General features: G+C 43.2%; 2 protein-coding genes across 5 annotated transcripts; both read left to right on the top strand.

Annotated features, from left to right (window-relative positions):
• Nucleotides 1–3807: 3807 nt before the first annotated feature.
• LOC115355234 (E3 ubiquitin-protein ligase TRIM21-like) lies at nucleotides 3808–5451 on the top strand. Of its 3 annotated transcripts, none has more exons than XM_030045951.1 (2): nucleotides 3808–4034; nucleotides 4068–5451. In XM_030045951.1, the coding sequence occupies exons 1-2, from the start codon at nucleotides 3808–3810 to the stop codon at nucleotides 5449–5451; spliced, it is 1611 nt and encodes a 536-aa protein (XP_029901811.1). The 3 variants fall into 3 exon arrangements, with proteins under 3 accessions (XP_029901811.1, XP_029901810.1, XP_029901808.1); XM_030045950.1 differs by having other exon boundaries at nucleotides 3808–4069; nucleotides 4100–5451; XM_030045948.1 differs by having other exon boundaries at nucleotides 3808–5451.
• Nucleotides 5452–12922: 7471 nt separating this feature from the next.
• Nucleotides 12923–21892, top strand: LOC115355409 (E3 ubiquitin-protein ligase TRIM21-like). 2 transcript variants are annotated; one of them, XM_030046197.1, is made up of 2 exons: nucleotides 12923–13103; nucleotides 20401–21892. In XM_030046197.1, the coding sequence occupies exons 1-2, from the start codon at nucleotides 12936–12938 to the stop codon at nucleotides 21871–21873; spliced, it is 1641 nt and encodes a 546-aa protein (XP_029902057.1). In that variant the 5' UTR covers nucleotides 12923–12935; the 3' UTR covers nucleotides 21874–21892. The 2 variants fall into 2 exon arrangements, with proteins under 2 accessions (XP_029902057.1, XP_029902056.1); XM_030046196.1 differs by lacking the exon at nucleotides 12923–13103 and adding an exon at nucleotides 17515–17583 and having other exon boundaries at nucleotides 20217–21892.
• The last annotated feature ends 478 nt before the right edge of the window (nucleotides 21893–22370 follow it).

Genomic DNA, 22370 nt, shown 5'->3' with positions numbered 1-22370 from the left:
TTGCTTATTTGTTTGTTGACTTGTACCGTTTTGTACCTGATCTGTATCCGTGTGCTACCTGATTATGGATCTTCACCCGCCGAAACTCGTTTACTCGAGAATTCAACTACTTGCTCTGAAAACCAAGTCCCATGTCGGTGTGGTTCCACATTTACCTGACGAGGTGAGGAAACCGTACCGAGGCTGTAGAGCCGGCGCTAAGCTGGAGGCTAAACAGCTGGAGAAGAAGTGGCAATACAAACCTACGGTACCTTCAGTAATCATGGGGAATGTGAACTCACTGCCCAACAAGATCGATGAGCTGGCTGCGCTGGTGAAAAATGTCAAGATCTACAGAGAGTGCAGTTTGTTGTGCTTTACTGAAACGTGGCTAACGACTAGCATCCCAGACGCTAATGTGGAGCTACCCGGCTTCAGCACAGTCAGGTCGGACCGAGACAACAAAGCCTGCGGGAAGCGGAAAGGAGGGGGGCTCGCGGTGTACGTGAACACAAGGTGGTGTAACCCTGGGCATGTAAGTGTGAAGATCTGCATCTGCTGCAGGGACATTGAACTTCTGGCCGTAAGTTTACGTCCCTATTACTTGCCGAGAGAGTTTGGACACGCCATTGTGGTCATTGTTTACATTCCGCCTCGAGCCGACGCGGAAGTAGCGCGTGACGTCATCCACTCCGCTGTTGATAAACTCTCAACACAGTATCCCGAGGCGCTTGTGTTGATCTCTGGGGACTTCAATAATGTGACCCTAGACAATACACTTCCTGCTTTTTTCCAGTATGTGGACTGTAACACCAGGGGAAATAAGACTATTGATCTACTGTATGCAAATGTAAAGGATGCATACAGGGCCACCCCACTGCCTGCACTGGGAAAAGCTGACCATAATCTTGTTCTGCTTCAGCCTCACTACAAACCAAAGGTGAGGAGGCTACCCACAACCACACGATCATTCAGGAAGTGGTCTCCTGAGGCAGAGCATGCTCTGAGAGACTGTTTTGGCACAACTGACTGGGATGTACTGCAGGGGTTGCACAGCGGGAACATTGAGGGGGTTGTGGACTGCACCACTGACTACATTAACTTCTGTATGGACGTTGTTGTTCCTGTAAGAACGGTGTGCTGCTATGCGAACAACAAGCCCTGGATCTCGAGTCACATTAAAGGCCTCCTGAACCAGAAGAAGAAGGCCTTCAAAGACTGTGATAAGCAGGAGCTGAAACGCGTGCAGCGGGAACTCAGAGTCCAGCTCAGGGATGCAAAGGAGCAATACAGAAGGAAGTTGGAGCAGAAGATGCAGAACAACAGCATGAAGGAGGTGTGGGACGGGATGAAGATCATCACCGGCTGCAGCTCAAGGCAGGGGGCCACCACTGAGGGGGATGGGGGGAGAGCGAACGAGTTGAACAACTTCTTCAACAGGTTTGACCACCCCATCTCACTCTCACCTCTGATCACCCTGCCCCCCACACCCTCCTCTGCTCCCCATCCCCTGCTACAAGTGGACAGATGCGATGAGGAGACCCCCTCTCTGCCTATAATCACAACAGCCCAGGTGTGTGGAGAGTTGAGGAGGCTTCACCCCAGCAAAGCTGCAGGTCCAGATGGAGTATCCCCACGACTGCTGAAGGCCTGCGCGTCAGAGCTGGGAGACCCTCTGCAGCACATCTTTAATCTGAGCCTGGAGCAGGGGAGGGTCCCTCTGCGGTGGAAAATATCATGCATCGTCCCAGTCCCAAAGAAGCCACAGGTCAGCCTGCAGGTCAGACACTGTGATCAGCAGCACAGGAGCGCCGCAGGGGATTGTGCTCTCTCCAGTCCTGTTCACCCTGTACAAGTCGGACTTCCAGCACAACTCGGAGTCCTGCCACGTGCAGAAGTTCGCGGACGACGCGGCCATCGTGGGCTGCATCAGTGGTGGACAGGAGGAGGAATACAGGAAACTCATCCAGGACTTCGTAGCATGGTGCGGTTCCAACCACCTCCACCTGAACACCTCCAAGACAAAAGAAATGGTGGTGGACTTCAGGAGGACCAGGCCTCACATGGAGCCTGTAAGCATCAACGGTGCCTGTGTGGAAATGGTGCAGACCTATAAATACCTGGGAGTGCAGCTGGATGAGAAACTGGACTGGACGGCCAACACGGAGGCTCTGTGCAGGAAAGGACAGAGCCGACTGTACTTCCTCAGAAGGCTGGCATCCTTCAACATCTGCAAAAAACTGCTGCTGATGTTCTACCAGACTGTTGTGGAGAGCACCCCCTTCTATGCGGTGGTGTGCTGGGGAGGCAGCATCAAGAAGAGGGACGCCTCACGGCTGGACAAACTGGTTAGAAAAGCGGGCTCTGTTGTGGGCACACAACTTGAGAGCCTAACATCGGTGGCAGAGCAACGGGCGCTGAGCAGGCTCCTGTCAATCATGGACAATCCACTGCACAGCACCATCACCAGGCAGAGGAGCAGCTTCAGTGACAGGCTGCTGTCACTGAAGCTGCTCTCATACACACACACACACACACACACACACACACTGCACTACTGATAGATAACACATAAAGACTGGAGGGGAAGGGGTGATTCCATAAGGCTGGATCAAGTCTGACAGTTCTTGAATCCCAGTACCGGGCGTCGGGTTCTGTCACTTGGTCTCATGGTTTCACACTAACTCTGAACCTCCGCCGGAGCGTGTTGTTCCTCAAGTTTAGGTTATTTTCCTTTGCTGTTAAAATTGTTCATATTTCTATTTTTTATACATTCCTTGTTTATAGTGTTTATATTGCTTGCTGCTATTTATCATCTGTTTATACTGTAAATTTCTTACTTAATTTGCACATTGCCTACATCTATGCACATTGTATACATCTATGCACACAGTTTTTTGCACATTGTGTACTTAGATCTCTAGTGTCATATTTTATTCTTTATTTTTTATTTATTTAATCTTGTAATCTGTGGATACTGCTGAAAACTGTGAATTTCCTTCGGGATGAATAAAGTATCTATCTATCTAGCTATCTGTCTATCTATCTATCCATCCTTCCCCAGGTGTGTCTTGCTATCTGATTAGTTCTGGTGTATTTAAGTCCTGTGTTCAGTTCTATTCTTGGTCTGTTCATTGTCTTTTCTGCCATGTTTGCTCCTGGTGTTTCCCTATTTTCCTTGTGTTTCTTTGTAGCTTTGTCTCTTTAAGGCCGGATTATGCTTCCGCGTACAGGGGTTGTGCGAAGCACGCATTTCCTACGCAGCGCTTGTGTGTCCAACATACCTCTGCGAAACACACTGAGCAATTCTCCACCCACCAACGTAGACCCTGTGACGTATGGTCGCTGCTCTTCCTGTTGTTGTGCCAGCAGCGCCATTTTTAAAAGGGAGCAGCAGTTGTGAACCGCAGTCCCAACCGAAGACATGGCCAAAGTTTTCAAACACAACCGACGAGTGGAGACACAACAGTTGTTTTAAAAATGGCGCTGCCGGCCAGCACAACGACAGGATGTGATGCCGGTTGCAACGAAATGCCGGAAATGATGTACTTTGGCGGACCAATCACAGCTCTTGTGAGGCTGCGTAGGGTTCGCGTAGTTACAATTTTTGGGAGGTTGCACAACCCCCGTAAGCTTCGCACAACCCCCGTACGCTCTTCTTACGCAGAAGCATACTTTTCCGCTGAGCGTTTTTTCCTGCTTGCTCCTGCATTTGGGTCCAACCTACCACCCCACGTGACAATGTGGTGTTGATATTGCTAAACACATTTCAGAATTATGTAAAAATGATAACATTGCACTCATCATTTTCAGCATCAGTTTGTAGAAATGTCTGCTGCCAGCTGTCTGCTATCTGAAGATCAGTTCCTGTGCTCCATCTGTCTGGATGTGTTCACTGATCCAGTCACCACACCATGTGGACACAACTTCTGCAAAACCTGCATAACACAGCACTGGGATGTTAACACTCCTTGTCAGTGTCCCATGTGTAAAAAGCCTTTCCCCCTAAGACCTGAGGTGCATGTCAACACTTTCATATCTGAGATGGCTGCTCAGTTCAGGAAGTCGTCTCGAAAGAAAGCCAGAAGCCGCTCAGACCAACGATGTGCCAAACCAGGAGAAGTTCCCTGTGACGTCTGCACCAGGACCAAACTGAAGGCCCTGAAGTCCTGCCTGGTGTGTCTGGCCTCCTACTGTGAGACTCACCTGGAGCCTCATCAGAGGATCACAAGCCTGAAAACACATCAGCTGATCGATCCTGTGGACAACCTGGAAGGCAGGATGTGTAAGAAGCACAATAAACCACTGGAGCTTTTCTGTAAGACTGATCAGATGTTTGTGTGTCTGCTCTGCACTGTTTTAGACCACAAGTCACATGACATTGTTCCTCTGAAAGAAGAATGTGAAGGAAAGAAGGCTGAGCTGGGGAAGACAGGGGCTGAAATTCAGCAGATGATCCAGAAGAGACGAGTGATGATTCAGGAGATCAAACGATCAGTGGAGCTCAACAGGGAAGATGCAGACAGAGAGATAGCAGACAGTGTGCGGGTCTTCACTGCTCTGATGCAGTCTGTTGAGAGAGGCCAGGCTGAGCTCATTGGCATGATTGAAGAGAAGCAGAAAACAACAGAGAAACAGGCTGAAGGCTTCATCAAAGAGCTGCAGCAGGAAATCTCTGAGCTGATGAGGAGAAGCACTGAGGTGGAGCAGCTCTCACACACTGAAGATCACCTCCACCTCCTCCAAACCTTCCCATCCCTCAGCGTTCCTCCACACACCAAGAACTGGACACAGGTCAGAGTCCATCGCTCATCATATGTGGGAAGTGAAAGGAGAGCTGTGGCTCAGCTGGAGGAGATGCTCAGTAAAGAGATGAAGAAGCTGTGTGCTGATCTTAAGCTGAAGAGGGTCCAGCAGTTGGAAGTGAAAGTGACTCTGGATCCTCGTACAGCAAATCCCGAGCTCATCCTGTCTGATGATGGGAAACAAGTAAAGCATGGTGATGTAAGGAAGAATCTCCCAGACAACCCAGAGAGATTCTCACGTTGTACCTGTGTCTTAGGTAAGCAGAGCTTCTCTTCAGGAAGATTTTACTACGAGGTTCAGGTTAAAGGGAAGACTGACTGGGATTTAGGAGTGGCCAGAGAGACGATTGACAGGAAGGGAAAAGTCACAGCGAGCCCCAAGAATGGCTACTGGACTATATGTCTTAGGAATAAAAATGAGTACAGTGTTGCTGCTTTCCCTGCTGTCCATCTCTCTCTGAAGTCTCAGCCTCAGAAGGTGGGGGTGTTTGTGGATTATGAGGAGGGTCTGGTCTCCTTTTATGACGTAGATGCTGCAGCTCTTCTCTACTCCTATAGCGGCTGCAGCTTCACTGAGAAACTCTACCCATACTTCAGTCCCTGTGTTAATGATGGTGGTAAAAATTCAGCCCCTCTGATCATCTGTCCTGTCAAGCACACAAATTAGAAACAATTTTTAAGTTGCCAGAAAGGATTCACTGTCATCAAATATCAAAATGATCATGTTCACTGATAATGTCAGGGCCACCCCATGCCAAATTGGAGCCCTAAGCGGCATTTTATTTGGACTTGTCTATTTGGAACCCTAAAAAAATAACTTCAAACTAGAATAAATAAATAAAGAAAAATAATTTTAACAAAAGATGTTTTCCCTAAAAAAAAAAAAAAAAAGGTCACTTCAACCTGACAAATATCTGAAAGCAGGTCAGCGCACTAAACAAGCATGTGTGTTAAATAAATTCAGTTCAAATAGCCTTAAATTGATCTTCTTTATTGATGCATAGATTGATAGGCTAGGTGAATGCATATGCAGACAAATGCCTTAACAAGACATTCAAGAAATGGTAAGAGGGCTGCTGGAAAATGTCATCTCCAGGCCACATTTTAGACTTAGACTTACAGTAGTCTCTCTTCTATCTCATTATGAGTAACAGCTAAGGTGTTTGTGTGGAGCCACAAAGTTTTACATTTATTTCAAAAACATACCCACCTTCAAGTGAAGAAGTTGTTTTGATTTTTTTTCGTCTCTTAGGCTACGTTTACACATACACGGGTGTTTTTAAAAACGGAGACATTTCCCTTCGTTTGTGCCCTTCATTTACACGAAAACGGAGAATTCGCCTCTGAAAACGATTCTTTCTAAAAACTCCGGCCAAAGTGGAGATTTAGGAAAACTCCTGTTTCGCGTTTGCATGTAAACTGAGAAAAACGGAGAAATACAGAGTTTCAGGCAGCCGACGTCACATTATGCGCCAAAAGTGCGTGCAATGTTTACATTTGGCTATGGTGATCATAGACATGATGTACGTATATTATGTCTATAATGGTGATGATCATGGATGCATTCACAGTAGCAGTCGCATTTCAGTCTATGTTTGCATTTTCAAATACAGCTGCTTTTTTATATTGAGGAGCAGAGATGAATAAGGGCTCAGAGGTCAACAATTATAAGGGCTCAGAGGTCAACAATTTTGCAAATTCTCCTCCCTCAAACACAAAGAGCCAGTCCGCGTCACCGCCAGCAGCATCGCCGGTTTTGGGTCTGACCTGGGTGGACTGCTGTCTGGTTTGGCTTCTGAATGGCTTGCATGGCTTTCTCCTTCTTCCTACACCGCCGCCCATAGGCTTGGGGTAGTTATGAAGGCGCTCGACAGCGTATTTATGCGGGTTGATGTAAACGGAAACTTTTTTGAAAACGATGCCGTGTGCACGATGTTATTTTGGAAAACAGAGGGAGGGAAATATTCATTTCTCAAAATACCCGACTATGTGTAAACATAGCCTTAGTTGCTCAAGAGTCAAAATGCATCTTAGAAGCCATCTCTCTCCTCACCTGCAGCAGTGTCGGTGCATCTGACCACTGATTGGTCAGATGCAGATTGCTGTCAATCATTGCAGCGACGCGAGCGGTGGGGTGTCAAATTACAGGTCTCTTTTTTTCTCTCCTCCTGGCTTGGGCTGACTTGGTGCTCTAGCCTCGCGGGCATCACACGTGTACCGCGGGCGACGCGCACACCATGACTGCGGGCAACCAAATGACCTTAACTTTGCCTGTAACTGAAACATGTCTTGGGGAAAAATATAAATGTATTATTAACTTCAGATCATTGTTTATGATGTGAGTGTTTTCTTTAGTTTGTGAATAAGAAAGATCTGTTTCTCACATTAGAACAAGTTGCCAAAATAAAGACAGACTGAAAAAGCTGTGTGGTTACATCAGTGCTTATTTTCTGCGCTCTAAAATGGTTTCATTTCTGACTGGTATCAATGCCTGAAAATGGTTTGTACTGTAAAAGCACTCAACAGAAAACAGGAAATAACTATTTCTATTCCATACTAAGTGGGTAATGCTGCGGGCCTCCAACATGGCCACTAGAGGGCAGGAGACACCACCTGAAACCCTCCAAAATGTGATATATAGATAATTATGGTCTTTATTGTCCCACAGGAAATTTGTTTTCACAGCCTGTGTATCGGCGGCATGACGGCAGCAGTGTGACATGTGGGTTGAGGGGGGGATTGGGGTCATTGACTATTGTGAGTGCAAAGCGTGTGGCTCTGTGAGTCATGTCTGAGATATTTGCTGTGGGGGAGTGGAGGATTTTGGAGGCAGCGTGTGTGATCCTGTTGATTTTGTTCTTGTTGGAGATGGCCAGCGTGCTGTAGAAACAGTTGCTGCTGCTGTTGCTGTTCTTCGGTTGTCCCAGTATAGTGGTACGATATGAACTTGATCTCCACAGAAATGGATTTAACTTTTTTTTTTTTTTTTTTTTTTTTTTTTTTTTTTTTACCTCGCGGAAATGGACTTCCACACATTATCATCACCATCGGTGTCTTATATAAAACTGAATTAGGCAGCACAAAATAAATGCTGCCACAGGTGTATTTTTTACATTTTATTTTATTTGTATTTATTTATTTATTTTAAATGGCGACACTGACAGATGTAATCTTTTGTCAGAACGTTGGCACTTTGGCACACAACAAAAACACAATTTGTCCACAAAATATCAGCTTCCTAATCAAGCTGCAGTTAGAGGGTGGAGGAACACTGCAACCAGAGGAGAGAGGAGGAGGCGCTTTGGGGAAGTTCAAGTTAAAGTAAGCCTGAACGACGACATTTTGCAGTTTGTCTCTCTGGATCAACAGTAAAAGTCAAGGTGAGTATCGAGAACTGTTGTTGTGCTCCATCAGAGAGCGATGGCACAACATTGAACTATAGAGCTGTCTACACTTGATATTTACTTTTTCAATTGTATGTATTCATCTATTTATTCTACACGCAGCAAAAGGCGTTCATATTTATACTTCCGAGGGCTGCCTAGATTTTTTTTATTTATTTATTTATTTATTTTTTACACACAAGACAAAGTCTTGTTCACGGTCACATTTACATCAGAGCCTCTGAATGTGGCCCAAGGGAAAATCCTCTTGAGACTCCCTGCATGGAAAAAACAATCAGCCTCAAGAGTTGTGTTGTGCGATGATTTCTTCCCTAAAGTGTTTGTGCATAAGCGACCATTTTCATTCTTAGTGGCATCGAGGGCAGCATAATTACTGCTACGTGTAGTTTTGTAGAAATTTTAAATTTGTACGAAAGTCCATAAATTAGATTTAATCGGTTTTTAATATGAAGAAAGTAACACAGTGGCCGGTGCTGTTCACATTGTTTTGACACTGGCTCCTGAATGACTCCTTTTCAAAATATGCCAAAAGAAGGCGCTGAAAAGACTCAAAGCAACAGAATGACTGTTACATTGTGCATGTAAAGTTTTTACTGAAAAGATTATATTTGGATGTTAATATATTTGGATGTAACAAGGTGCGCAGCTGATGGGCTCAATGCAGAGGGGGCGAGGACCTGTACTGGGCCCTCATGCAGACAAACAGGGATAGAAGAGCGGAGAGACGTGCACAGAACTCAGTCAGATAAAAGATAAAAAGCAGACCTGCAGGGCATGCAACCAAAGATACGCCAGATCAGGGGCGAAAATCCCATTTCATTATTGGGGGGGCAATAAACAGCAAAATTTCTGAGAGTAATTGTTGGGCGAGACATGAAAAATTGCTGTCTGGCACGACTGTACCACCTTCTTTCTCTCTAGGGGCTTTCACATAGCGCGCGGTTTGGGCGGCGCGCTGCACTAGGTAGGCTACAGCGCTGGGTGCCACGCAGACTGGCGCAGAGTGGGCGCTGAGTCCGGCGCCGAGGAGGGCGCACGCATGCGCGTTGTGCACGTATGTGGCGCTGGTTGCTATGCGACCGATACAGACGCTAAGAAGTAGTTTTCCATTCTGCCGCACTTTTTCTCTGGCGGACAATACAGGCTGTATTTTCTCATTTCATTTTATTTCACCTGTTACCTGTTGTGTGTGTGACTTCACATGGGATTTACAGTTTTTCTCCATTGGTTTGGCTCATTTCTTGAAACCGAAATTACATTCTCAAAACTTCAAGATCATTTGGCAAAACAGGCTTACAGTTCAGCACAACACCATAGATCACTTGCAAAAGCTCATATCTCTCCCAAAATTGTTCACTCATGCTTCAGAACTAAATTCCTTTCCCATATAAATAGTCAGTGCCCCCAAAATGAGAAAGATCCTTCTCAATTGCTTTGACTCATTTCTTGAAACAGACCGGACGTTCTCAACACGCTTTTGCCAAAATAACCTGGATGGTTCAGCACAACACCATGGTTCACCTGCAAAAGCTCATATCTCTCCCAAAACAGTTCACTCGTGTCAAAATGAAGTTTCTTTCTCATATCAATAGTCAGTGCCCCCAAAATGCATCGTCCCTTTGGCATTGTGTAAGCACTGCAAGTCAAAATGTTTAGATGTTTTGTCACTATGGCAGAGGACCATTGAAATATCCCTCATGTCCACACCTCAGTCTTAGCCCAGTCCTTTGCTGACAATGGTTGCAGTAGCTGCTGGTCTCGGCTGTGTTTCGACAGGGACGAGAAAAATTATGAACTGTGGGAGACAAAGTTTTTGGGCCACCTCTTACTACAGGGTTAGGGTTAGAGTTAACCATGATATGAATATATTGATTCTAGACTGTGGGTCATAATGTGTCTTACTACCACTGCGTTGCACACACTTAACACTATAGGCCTACACCTAGATTAATAAATCTCCTTTTAATACAAACAACTTCCCTCGGATTTTGTGTTATTTTCTCTGTTCTGTGTTCTCTGTTTTTAATTTAAAAAAATATTAAACTTCCCTATGGTGTGGTCTTTGAAAATGTGCAATGCATTGTTTGAATATGATTACCTCACATATTTTTTGTTTTCACAATCAATGAAGGTGGTCATATTTCTCCTGCTGACTTTAGTCATCCATATTTTCCTCCTGTGCCTGTCTTTGGGGAAGCCATACATGTGCATGCTTTTCTCTGAGCGAATGGAGCATCCCCATGCAGCACAGCATACCATGGTGAAGACTGTATTCAAGGACTGCAGAGAAAACAAATGGCTAGACATGCTGATCTATCATAGAGTTCTATGCTGTTGTAAAGGAATTCATTTTGTTATTAAGTGCATTTGGAAAAACAAAGAGTGTGTGTGTGATTTATTATGTATAACATGTAGAGAGTAAGTTTGGGATAGTTAACAGTGATAGAAATCCATATATTTGCCATGAATTGAAATCAAAATTTTATTTATTTGCAGTGGCTTACCTGTAAGAACTCTATATTGTGAGTCCAGACTTGTAGTTACTTAGAAAATCATAGTTTGCCTCAGTCAAAAAAAACAAAAAAACAAAAAAACTGAAAACTGAAAATATTTATATTTTATTGCTGTCAACGACTGTACAGATTTACTGAAGGTAACAGACTTTACGTAACAGATATTGATAAGTAAGAGTAGTTAACAAAATGATAGAAGTCCATTTATTTGCTATGAATAGAAATCCAAATTTTATTTATTAGACATGGATTTCCTGTAAGAGCAGTTATCATTATGTTGTGAGTCCAGACTTATTGTGTTGTCAGTTGGCAAATCATTGTTTGTCACCTGTTCGTCTGCTTCAGTCAAATCAGAGATAAAATGAGAAAATATTACGATTTACATTGCTGTAGATGACCATACAGGTTTAGTTAAGTTAACATAGTTAAAATCAATTAACACAACTATAAAAAAATATTGCACAGCAAAGCATTTATTAATCATTTTTTTACCGATTATCGTAGTTTTCCCATTACTTTCTATTGCCCGCCAAGCACTTCCTGGAACTTTTGGGGGCTACATAGACCACGTGATTGGCGAGCGTTTTGAGCTTCCGGTGGCGCCACTCTCTCTCTACAGGCACTCTAGTATGTACTGCAGCTGCCCTTACAAAGTAGTTTAGTATGAAATATGCATGTGTATGCATCTTATTGGGACACACTACATACATCGTCCCTGAAGTCCAACCCTCTCGCTCACTTCCGCCGCTGTCCTTAGCGCCACATTTGAATGTTGTTGTCAAAATGCCGGTGCTGTTTCATACTGCGCTGTCGTCTGTCATATTTCTGATCTTCTGTCTTCCTGTTGCACCTGCTGTCACTGAGCAAGTTTTGTGCGATATGTGTGTTTTGTTGTCATCCGTTTGTGGGCGTGGCTTGTACACGCAACTGAGTCAGTGCGACGTAACGTCCGCTGCGCAAAGGATTGTGGGTCAGAATGGCCAGAGCAGCATGCTGAAATCCATACTGTGAAATCTGACTAGATGTAGTAGAACATCCTGGTACTCTTGGCATACTGCATCTGACATACTATGTATTGGGACATACTAAATCTTTTTTTCCCCTACTAAATAGTATGGTAGTATGAGTACTGGAACACAGGGACAGTTTTCCAGTCAGTAGGTGGGTTTCCATCCAAATATATCGAAATTTTTGAGCGAATTTTGTCAAAATGCGCAAAAGAAAATGCAAATTTATGCCTGTTTCCATTAGTTTTGTTTTGCGATTATTGGGAGAAGAGTGCGCCGTGAGATGACATCATAAGATGTCTGTGTGTGGACTGAACAGCAACAAACACTCAGCTGACACTCAACAGCTGATCAGGGACAGATTCCTGCTGAACTTGTCGGCTCTTGGGAGAAGTCTGGTTGCTATTTTGGCAGCACTAACTTCGTACTGAACCATCCTAAATAAGGAATAAGAGACTAATAATAATAATAATAATAATAATAATAATAATAATAATAAGACTGTAGCATAGAAGTGTGACGTGGTATCCGGTCCAGTCATCGTTTATTCGCAAAACATGTTTCCACAGCAAAAAGTCGCATTTTCTTTTATCGATACTCTGAGAAATCCACCCCCTCCAAGCATAAAAACTTTTTTGCGAATTTTCAGCCGTTTTTCGAATTTCTGGCATTTCCATCCAAGTTTTTTTTTTTTTTTTTTTTTTTTTTTTTCGCAATTTCTGAAAATGCGAACAAAAATAGGTGGATGGAAACCCAGCTACTGACACAGCAGTAATTTTGATTTTTGCTTTTGTAATTACTGTTCTTTTTGAAATGCAGTTAATTTTGAAAACTGTATGACTTCTGGGAAAGAGTCAGAAATAGTTCCTGAGCCAAATATTCCTCACCACTGATATGATGTGTATAATAAAGTGAAACACATACAGAGAGAACAAGAAACACACTTGAGAGATTTTGGGAGTTTTACAGCATATTTTGTTACTATATTATATTTGAATGATACAGTATTTTATTTTGTAATTTGAAAAGTGTTTGAGAGTAGAATTGGCTGCTGAGTCTTAGCAGATAGGAAAACATATAGTCTGGAAAAAGGGAGAAATGCCTGGCAGAGATGTGCACTCTACTGAGTTTTTTTTTTTTTTTTTTGCTATTTTACAAATAATCCAGGTTGAATGATATGACACCATTAACATTCCATACTTTCACTTCAGGTCTCAGTGTGTAGAAATGTCTGCTGCCAGCTGTCTGCTATCTGAAGATCAGTTCCTGTGCTCCATCTGTCTGGATGTGTTCACTGATCCAGTCACCACACCATGTGGACACAACTTCTGCAAAACCTGCATCACACAGCACTGGGATGTGAACACCCTGTGCCAGTGTCCCATGTGTAAAGAGGTTTTTAAACAAAGATCTGAGCTGCATGTCAACACTTTCATATCTGAGATGGCTGCTCAGTTCAGGAAGTCGTCTCGAAAGAAAGCCAGCAGCCGCTCAGACCAACGATGTGCCAAACCAGGAGAAGTTCCCTGTGACGTCTGCACCGGGACCAAACTGAAGGCCCTGAAGTCCTGCCTGGTGTGTCTGGCCTCCTACTGTGAGACTCACCTGGAGCCTCATCAGAGAATCACAGGCCTGAAAACACATCAGCTGATTGATCCTGTGGAGAACCTGGAAGGCAGGATGTGTAAGAAGCACGATGCACCGCTGCAGCTTTTCTGCAAGACTGACCAGATGTGTGTATGTCTGCTTTGCATGTCAGACCACAAGTCACATGACATTGTTCCTCTGAAAGAAGAATATGAAGGAAAGAAGGCTGAGCTGGGGAAGACAGAGGCTGAAATTCAGCAGATGATCCAGAAGAGACAAGTGAAGATTCACAAGATCAAACGATCAGTGGAGCTCAGCAGGGAAGATGCAGAGAGAGAGATAGCAGACAGTGTGCGGGTCTTCACTGCTCTGATGCAGTCTGTTGAGAGAGGCCAGGCTGAGCTCATTGACATGATTGAAGAGAAGCAGAAAACAACAGAGAAACAGGCTGAAGGCTTCATCAAAGAGCTGCAACAGGAAATCTCTGAGCTGATGAGGAGAAGCACTGAGGTGGAGCAGCTCTCACACACTGAAGACCACCTTCACCTCCTCCAAAGCTTCCCATCCCTCAGTGCTCCTCCACACACCAAGAACTGGACAGAGGTCAGAGTCCATCGCTCATCATATGTGGGGAGTGTGAGGAGAGCTGTGGCTCAGCTGGAGGAGACGCTCAGTAAAGAGATGAAGAAGCTGCTTGAGGCTGAGCTGAAGAAGGTCCAGGACTTTGAGGTGGATGTGACTCTGGATCCTGATACAGCAAATTCCCATCTTATCCTGTCTGATGATGGGAAACAAGTAAATGACAGTGATGCTAAGAAGAATCTCCCGGACAACCCAGAGAGATTTTCTACTTGTCCCTGTGTCTTAGGAAAGCAGAGCTTCTCTTCAGGAAGATTTTACTACGAGGTTCAGGTTAAAGGGAAGACCAAGTGGAGTTTAGGAGTGGCCAGAGAGTCGATCAACAGGAAGGGAAAAATCCCTCTGAGTCCCAAGAATGGCTACTGGACTATATGTCTGAGGAATGAAAATGAGTACGGTGCTGCTGCTGACCCTGCTGTCCGTCTCTCTCTGAAGTCTCAGCCTCAGAAGGTGGGGGTGTTTGTGGATTATGAGGAGGGTCTGGTCTCCTTTTATGATGTAGATGCTGCAGCCCTTATCTACTCCTATAGTGGCTGCAGCTTCACTGAGAAATTCCACCCATTCTTCAGTCCTGATCATAGAGACGGTAAAAACTCGGCCCCTCTGATCATCTGTCCTGTCAATCAAACAGATTAGTCGCCATAACAATACGTTTTTTCTGAAATCATTTCCTGCCGTTTAAGATCAAAATTTTTAATTATCTTATGATCAATTTCGCTGTTTTTCTTAAAATCATTGTTACGTATCTGTCAAGGTGTCAAAATGTATACATCATATTACATGTCAAATCAGAGTCTGTGTTAATATAATTTTTCCCACTTTCAGCCTTGATAGAAAATAAGACTGTAGTCAACTGTTTTACTGAGGTACTTTATAATAACTACAATCCTCACATTACAACCAAGGTTTTTCATTATGATTCTGATTGATACCCAAAATAAAGCCAAAATGAACTAAAATTGCTCATCGATCATATGAGTAGTGACATGATAGTAAAGTATTACAATAAAACTCAATATTGCACATGAGAAGTGAGTTTCATGTTACACATACTTCACATTAATTTCCCACAGGAATATTATAGCAACATCATAGGTGAGGCAACGTTTATTGAGATAGTGCATTTCAAACACCCTGGTCATACAGAGTGCTTCACATTAGAGACAACATAAGAGTTTATAATATAATATCTAAAAATATAAAGTAAGTTCAGCATCATGTAAAGTTTGAATAAGTTAAAATAAACCCCCCCAAAACAGGGATTTGCATGTCAATTTTACATCGCCAGTGTATTTTGGTCGCTGCAAATAGTTTCTTTCCTTTCTTGTGAAGTAATTTCCAAATAAATGTAAATGTACAGTGGCACAACATTAACCTTTTCATGCTTTTCATTTTAAATGGCTTCTGGAAAATGCAGCCTCACTGAAGCTAAATAAGTTAAACTACAATAAATAAGTAAGTAAATAATTCCAAGTAAATAGCTGTAGTAATCATAATTTAATTTTCAGGTGTCATGCAGCAAAGGGCGGCCCGCCTGCATGGGCTTACAAGCCACTACAGAGCATAATCAACAGGAACAACAACAAAATGAAAAGTATAGAGCAGATTCATTCATATTAAACAGTATCCCAGGGGAAAAAAAAAACCTGACCTCGCTGAGTCATGTCCTGTGGAAGTGGCAAGGATGCAGTGTCTTGCTCCAGGGCACTTCGGCAGGGTGGATGCATGCTGTGATGGCCACAATAGAACAGCTCCTATGACAATATTGCTGCTCCAAATGATATTTTGCATGTGAAAATGAGTGGCAATTTACATTTCAAATGCTTGAAAAATGTTTGTACTGTAAAAGCACTCAACAGAAAACAGGAAATAACCATTTCTATTCCATACTGGTAAATGGGTAATGCTGTGGGCCTCCAACATGGCCACTAGAGGGCAGGAGACACCACATGAAACCCTCTACAATATGATATATAGATAGATATAGTCTTTATTGTCCCACAGGAAATTTGTTTTCACTGCCTGTACATAACTGGAACATACAGGTAACCCCCCTCTAATGTCCCAACACATATACATGCAGCAAAACACAGAAAATGTCTACACTGGATCAGTGAGACAGTTTGTTTAATGCTGCGATGGCAGAAGGGACAAAACTTGTGGCAAAGCGAGCTCTTCTCCACCTCACAGTCCTGTATCGGCGGCCTGACGGCAGCAGTGTGACATGTGGGTTGAGGGGGGGGTTGGGGTCATTGACTATTGTGAGTGCAAAGCGTGTGATGGCTCTGTCAGTCATGTCTGAGATATTTGCTGTGGGGGAGTGGAGGATTTTGGAGGCAGCGTGTGTGATCCTGTTGACTTTGTTCTTGTTGGAGATGGCCAGCGTGCTGTAGAAACAGTTGCTGCTGCTGTTGCTGTTCTTCAGTCGTCCCAGTATAGCGGTTTGATATGAACTTGATCTCCACAGAAATGGTCTCTGTCAGCAGGGATGCAGTGAACTGCTCAAGGGCACTTCAGCAGAGTGGATGCTGTGATCCCAGCTCCTCTGGTTGAAGGATTCTCTCAAATGTGAGGGTTTGGCTCAAACTGGGTGGAGGTGAAAATGATTTGTATACTGTAATACAAATAAAAATATCAGAATCATAATCGCTTTATTGGTCAAATGTACACAGGAATTTGTCTTGGAGATGAAGCTGAGTGAAACAAGAACAATGAAAGTGAAAAAGTGAAATATTAAATTGTCCATTTACCTGTGTATTCCCTCCACTACAACACTGATCATGTCTAGAAATGATGTTGATAAGTTGGGGTTCAGGTCACCTGCGCTTTGCCAAAAACTGATCATAGGAAAAGTCTGAGGCAGATTACTTGAATGATTTTATCATGCTTGATAGTGAGGAGGGAAATGGACGTATGGAAAAAATAATAATAATAATAAAAAAATAACAGCTGCAGCAGTAGCAGGATATTACATCATTTATGGAAGCCTATTTCTGCCAGAGGAAAAGTTATGAAATAGAAAGTCGAAATTGTGAGATAAACAGTCATGATTATGAGATAAAGTCACACTTATGGGATAAAAAAAAAAAGTCGAAATTATGAGATAATAGAAATTATTATCATTACCAATCATTATAATTTCGGCTTTTCTTTCTCATCATTTCGACTTTTTATCTCATAGTTATTATTTACATTATTATTATTATTATTATTATTATTATTATTATTATTATTATTTTGCCTCGCGGAAATGGACTTCCACACATCATCATCAGTGTCTTATTTAAAACTGAATTAGGTAGCACAAAAGAAATGCTGCCAAATGTGTATTTCTTAAATTTTATTTTATTTTATTTTGTTTAATTTTAGTATCGTTTAATTTATTTGTATTTATTTATTTATTTAACATGGCGACACTGACAGATGTAAATCAAATCTATCTTTTGCCAGAACTTGGGCACTTTGGCACATACCAAAAACACAGTTTGGCCACAAAATGTCAGCTTCCTAATCAAAGTGCAGCCAGAGGGTGGAGGAACACTGCAACCAGAGGAGAGAGGAGGAGGCGCTTTGAGAAAGTGGAAGTGAAAGTAAACCTGAACGACGACATTTTGCAGTTTGTCCCTCTGGATCAACAGTAAAAGTCGAGGTGAGTACAAACGAAAACTGTTATTGTGCTTCATCAGAGAGCAGTGGCACAACATTGAACTGTAGACCTGCCTATACTGGATGTTTGCTTTTTCAGTCTGATTCATTTATTTATTCAACTCGCAGCGACAGGCGTTCATATCCACATTTATACTTCCGAGGGCTGTCTAGATTTTTTTTTTTTTTTTTTTTTTACACACAAGAGAGAGTCTTGTTCACGGTAACAATCACATCAGAGCCTCTGAATGTGGCCCAAGGGAAAATCCTCTTGAGACTCCCTGCATGGAAAAAAAACAACAAAAAAAAAAACCTAAAGAGTTGTGTTGTGCGCTGATTTCTTCCCTAAAGTGTTTGTGCATAAGCGACCATTTTCATTCTTAGTGACAGCGAGGGCATCAAAATTAATGCTACGTTGAGAATACTCAAATAAAAATATAATTTTGTAGAATTTTGAAATTTGTATGAACGTCCTTGAATTGGATTTCATCTGTTTTTAATATGAAGAAAGTAACACAGTTGCCTGTGCTGTTCACATTGTTTTGACACTGGCTCCTGAATGACTCCTTTTCAGAATATGCCAAAAGAAGGCGCTGAAAAGACTCAAAGCAACAGAATGACTGTTACATTGTGCATGTAAACTTTTTACTGAAAAGATTATATTTGGATGTTAATATATTTGGATGTAACAAGGTGCGCAGCTGATGGGTTCAGTGCAGAGGGGGCGAGGACCTGTACTGGGCCCTCATGCAGACAAACAGGGACAGAAGAGTGGAGAGAAAAGTGCAATTACAAACATCCCAGCAAACCTCTGATATTTAAGAAGCGTGGTCGGCGCCATGGATTTTGCCAAAAACCTGCACAGAACTCAGTCAGATAAAAGATAAAGAGCAGACCTGCAGGACATGCAACCAAGGATACGCCAGATGACAGAAAGTGAATAAAGACACAATTTTCCAGTCAGTGGTGAGAGGGGCCCACACAGCCACATACAGCCACACAGTCAGATAATGTTCATGTAAGCCACACATCAACCCCCACACACTACAACACACTTGTGTGCACGCCAAACCGTGCCATGAAACCGGCATTCCACACAGTTAGGTCCATAAGTATTAGGACAGTGACACAAAATTCACTGTCCTAATACTTTTGGACTCAGCTGTAAAACTGACAACAAGCAACACGGCTGCTGACGGCACAAGTTCTGAAACACTCCAGCTCGCCAGCAGCTATGACAGCAAAAGCCTGTCATCTCAAATAATGGGAATTTAATCACTTATGATGGTGCCTTAACCCAGAGACTGCCACAGTTTGACACTGACACACCAACACAACACCCACTAACACTCCCACCAACACACACAAGCACACACACTCTCACTGATAAAAATGTCCCAAAAAGGGGCAGCAGCACCCAAGAAAAGACTGACAACCTGTTGAAAGAGGCACTATGAGAGAGAGAGAGAGAGAGAGAGAGAGAGAGAGAGAGAGAGAGATCTCAGCAGTAATTTTGAATATACTTTTGCAATTCGTGCTTTTTTTGAAATGCAGTTTCATTTGAAAACTGTTTGACTTCTGAGAAAGAGTCAGAAATGGTTCCTGAGCCATATATTTCTCACCATTGGTATCGTGTGTAATAAAGTGAAACACTTACACAGAGAACAAGAAACACACTTGAGAGGTTTTGGGAGTTTTACAGCATATTTTCGATACTCTACTGTATTATATTTGAATGATACAGTAATGTATTTTGTAATTTGACAAGTGTTTGACAGTAAAATTGGCTGCTGAGTCTAAGCAGATAGGAAAACATATAGGGCCCTATCTTTCGTCAGTCCCTAAACCCATTATTTGGGGATTTAGCATTGCATAAGAGGCGTTCCCCTGCAAAAGTTGCTATCTTGCACAACTGCCGTTATCCCTAAAACACTTGCGCTACCCGTTACATTATACATAGGCGTGGTTTGGGCGTTATGCCAGTTAAACCAATCAGTGTGCCAGGTGCCACTGCCTTTAAGAGCAGGATGTGCAATCCCAAATCTGCAAACCGAAACCCGCGATGGAGAGAGGAAGGTCACGATTTAGTACGATCTCTGCCATTTTCTCAGGGGTTCAACTGAGGCTAAAGCAAGGTGGCTTTTTATAGGCGAGTTAATTGGGGAGGTGGAGCTGCATGTGCACGTCCACATGTGTCCAAGTGGACACGCATTGAAGCCGCCTGGGCGCGCTCTTGTAAATGCCCAAATGGGATAGCGGGTGGTTCTGAGGACCCTCTATCTGCTTTCAGTAACGTGTGTGGTCTAAATAGCAATTGTAGGGAAAGTGCATAAAACACACCCACGGACACACCTCCAGGTGCAAATAACGGAGTCGGCATAATGTATAGCGGGTAGTGTGGCCGCAAGATACCGTTTAGGGATAGTGGAAGCTGCTAAATACGTAATTCATGGGTAGCGGGTAGTGGCAACGGGTAGCGCAGTGTGAAAGATAGAGCCCATAGTCTGGAAAAAGGGAGAAATACCTGGCCGAGATATGCACTCTACTGAGTACACTTGTTGTTTTTTATTGATATTTTACAAATAATCCAGATTGAATGATATGTGACACCATTAACATTTCATGCTTTCACTTTAGGTCTCAGTGTGAAGAAATGTCTGCTGCCAGCTGTCTGCTATCTGAAGATCAGTTCCTGTGCTCCATCTGTCTGGATGTGTTCACTGATCCAGTCACCACACCATGTGGACACAACTTCTGCAAAAACTGCATCACACAGCACTGGGATATTAACATCCCGTATCAGTGTCCCATGTGTAATGAGGTTTTCTACAGAAGACCTGAGCTGCGGATCAACACTTTCATATCTGAGATGGCTGCTCAGTTCAGTTCAGCTAAAAAGAAAGCCAGCAGCCGCTCAGACCAACGATGTGCCAAACCAGGAGAAGTTCCCTGTGACGTCTGCACCGGGACCAAACTGAAGGCCCTGAAGTCCTGCCTGGTGTGTCTGGCCTCCTACTGTGAGACTCACCTGGAGCCTCATCAGAGGATCACAGGCCTGAAAACACATCAGCTGATTGATCCTGTGGACAACCTGGAAGGCAGGATGTGTAAGAAGCATGATAAACCACTGGAGCTTTTCTGCAAGACTGACCAGATGTGTGTATGTCTGCTCTGCACTGTTTTAGACCACAAGTCACATGACATTGTTCCTCTGAAAGAAGAATATGAAGGAAAGAAGGCTGAGCTGGGGAAGACAGATGCTGAAATTCAGGAGATGATCCAGAAGAGACGAGTGAAGATTCAGGAGATCAAACGATCAGTGGAGCTCAGCAGGGAAGATGCAGACAGAGAGATAGCAGACAGTGTGCGGGTCTTCACTTCTCTGATGCAGTCTGTTGAGAGAGGCCAGGCTGAGCTCATTGACATGATTGAAGAGAAGCAGAAAACAACAGAGAAACAGGCTGAAGGCTTCATCAAAGAGCTGCAGCAGGAAATCTCTGAGCTGATGAGGAGAAGCTCTGAGGTGGAGCAGCTCTCACACACTGAAGACCACCTCCACCTCCTCCAAAGCTTCCCATCCCTCAGCGCTCCTCCACACACCAAGAACTGGACAGAGGTCAGAGTCCAACGCTCATCATATGTGGGGAGTGTGAGGAGAGCTGTGGCTCAGCTGGAGGAGACGCTCAGTAAAGAGATGAAGAAGATGTGTCCTGACCCTGAGCTGAAGAAGGTCCAAGACTTTGAGGTGGATGTGACTCTGGATCCTGATACAGCACATCCTGCTCTGATCCTGTCTGATGATGGGAAACAAGTAAATCATGGTGATCTATGGAAGAATCTCCCAGACAACCCAGAGAGATTTTCTTCTTGTGTGTCTGTCTTAGGAAAGCAGAGCTTCTCTTCAGGAAGATTTTACTATGAGGTTCAGGTTAGAGGGAAGACAGAGTGGACTTTAGGAGTGGCCAGAGAGTCGATCAACAGGAAGGGACCAATCATTCTGAGCCCCAAGAATGGCTACTGGACTATAAGGCTGAGGAATGAAAATGAGTACAAAGCTAATGCTGGCCCTGGTGTCCCTCTCACTCTTAAGTCTCAGCCGCAGATGGTGGGGGTGTTTGTGGATTATGAGGAGGGTCTGGTCTCCTTTTATGATGTAGATGCTGCAGCTCTTATCTACTCCTATAGTGGCTGCAGCTTCACTGAGAAATTCTACCCATATTTTGGTCCCTGTTTTAATGATGGTTGTAAAAACTTGGCCCCTCTGATCATCTGTCCTGTCAATCAAACAGATTAGTCTGCCATAAAAATAAGGTTTTCTCAGAAATCATTAAGCTCAACATTTTAAATATCCAATGATTAACTTCACTACCTTGTTAAAATCCTTGTAAGGTATCTGTCGAGGAGTCAGATCATCATTCATCATATTCATGTCACAGTCTTTTATCTTGGCACAATTACTAGAGTGGTTTGCAAATCATACAAAATGTTTGATTCTGTGTTCATCACATGACGGGGATTTATTCAAATAAGGTTTCATTTAAGCTTTTTTCTGTGATAATATATCATGTTTTTTGTGGGTTCTTTTTTTCATCCACTTTCAACCTTGATAGAAAAGAAGACTGTAGTCAGCAAAGTTTTACTGAGGAACTTTATAATAACAGCGATCAGCAACCAAGGTTTTGCATTATGATACTGATTGATTGCCAAAATGAACCCAAAATGAACTAAATTTGTTTATCTATCATAAGAGTAGTGACACTATAGTAAAGTATTACAATAAAACTCAATATT

The sequence above is a fragment of the Myripristis murdjan genome, chromosome 23 (genome assembly GCF_902150065.1).
Source record: "Myripristis murdjan chromosome 23, fMyrMur1.1, whole genome shotgun sequence".
NCBI lineage: Eukaryota > Metazoa > Chordata > Actinopteri > Holocentriformes > Holocentridae > Myripristis > Myripristis murdjan.
Note: the sequence above shows the minus strand (reverse complement) of the source record. Positions and strands in the feature narration are given on the sequence as shown.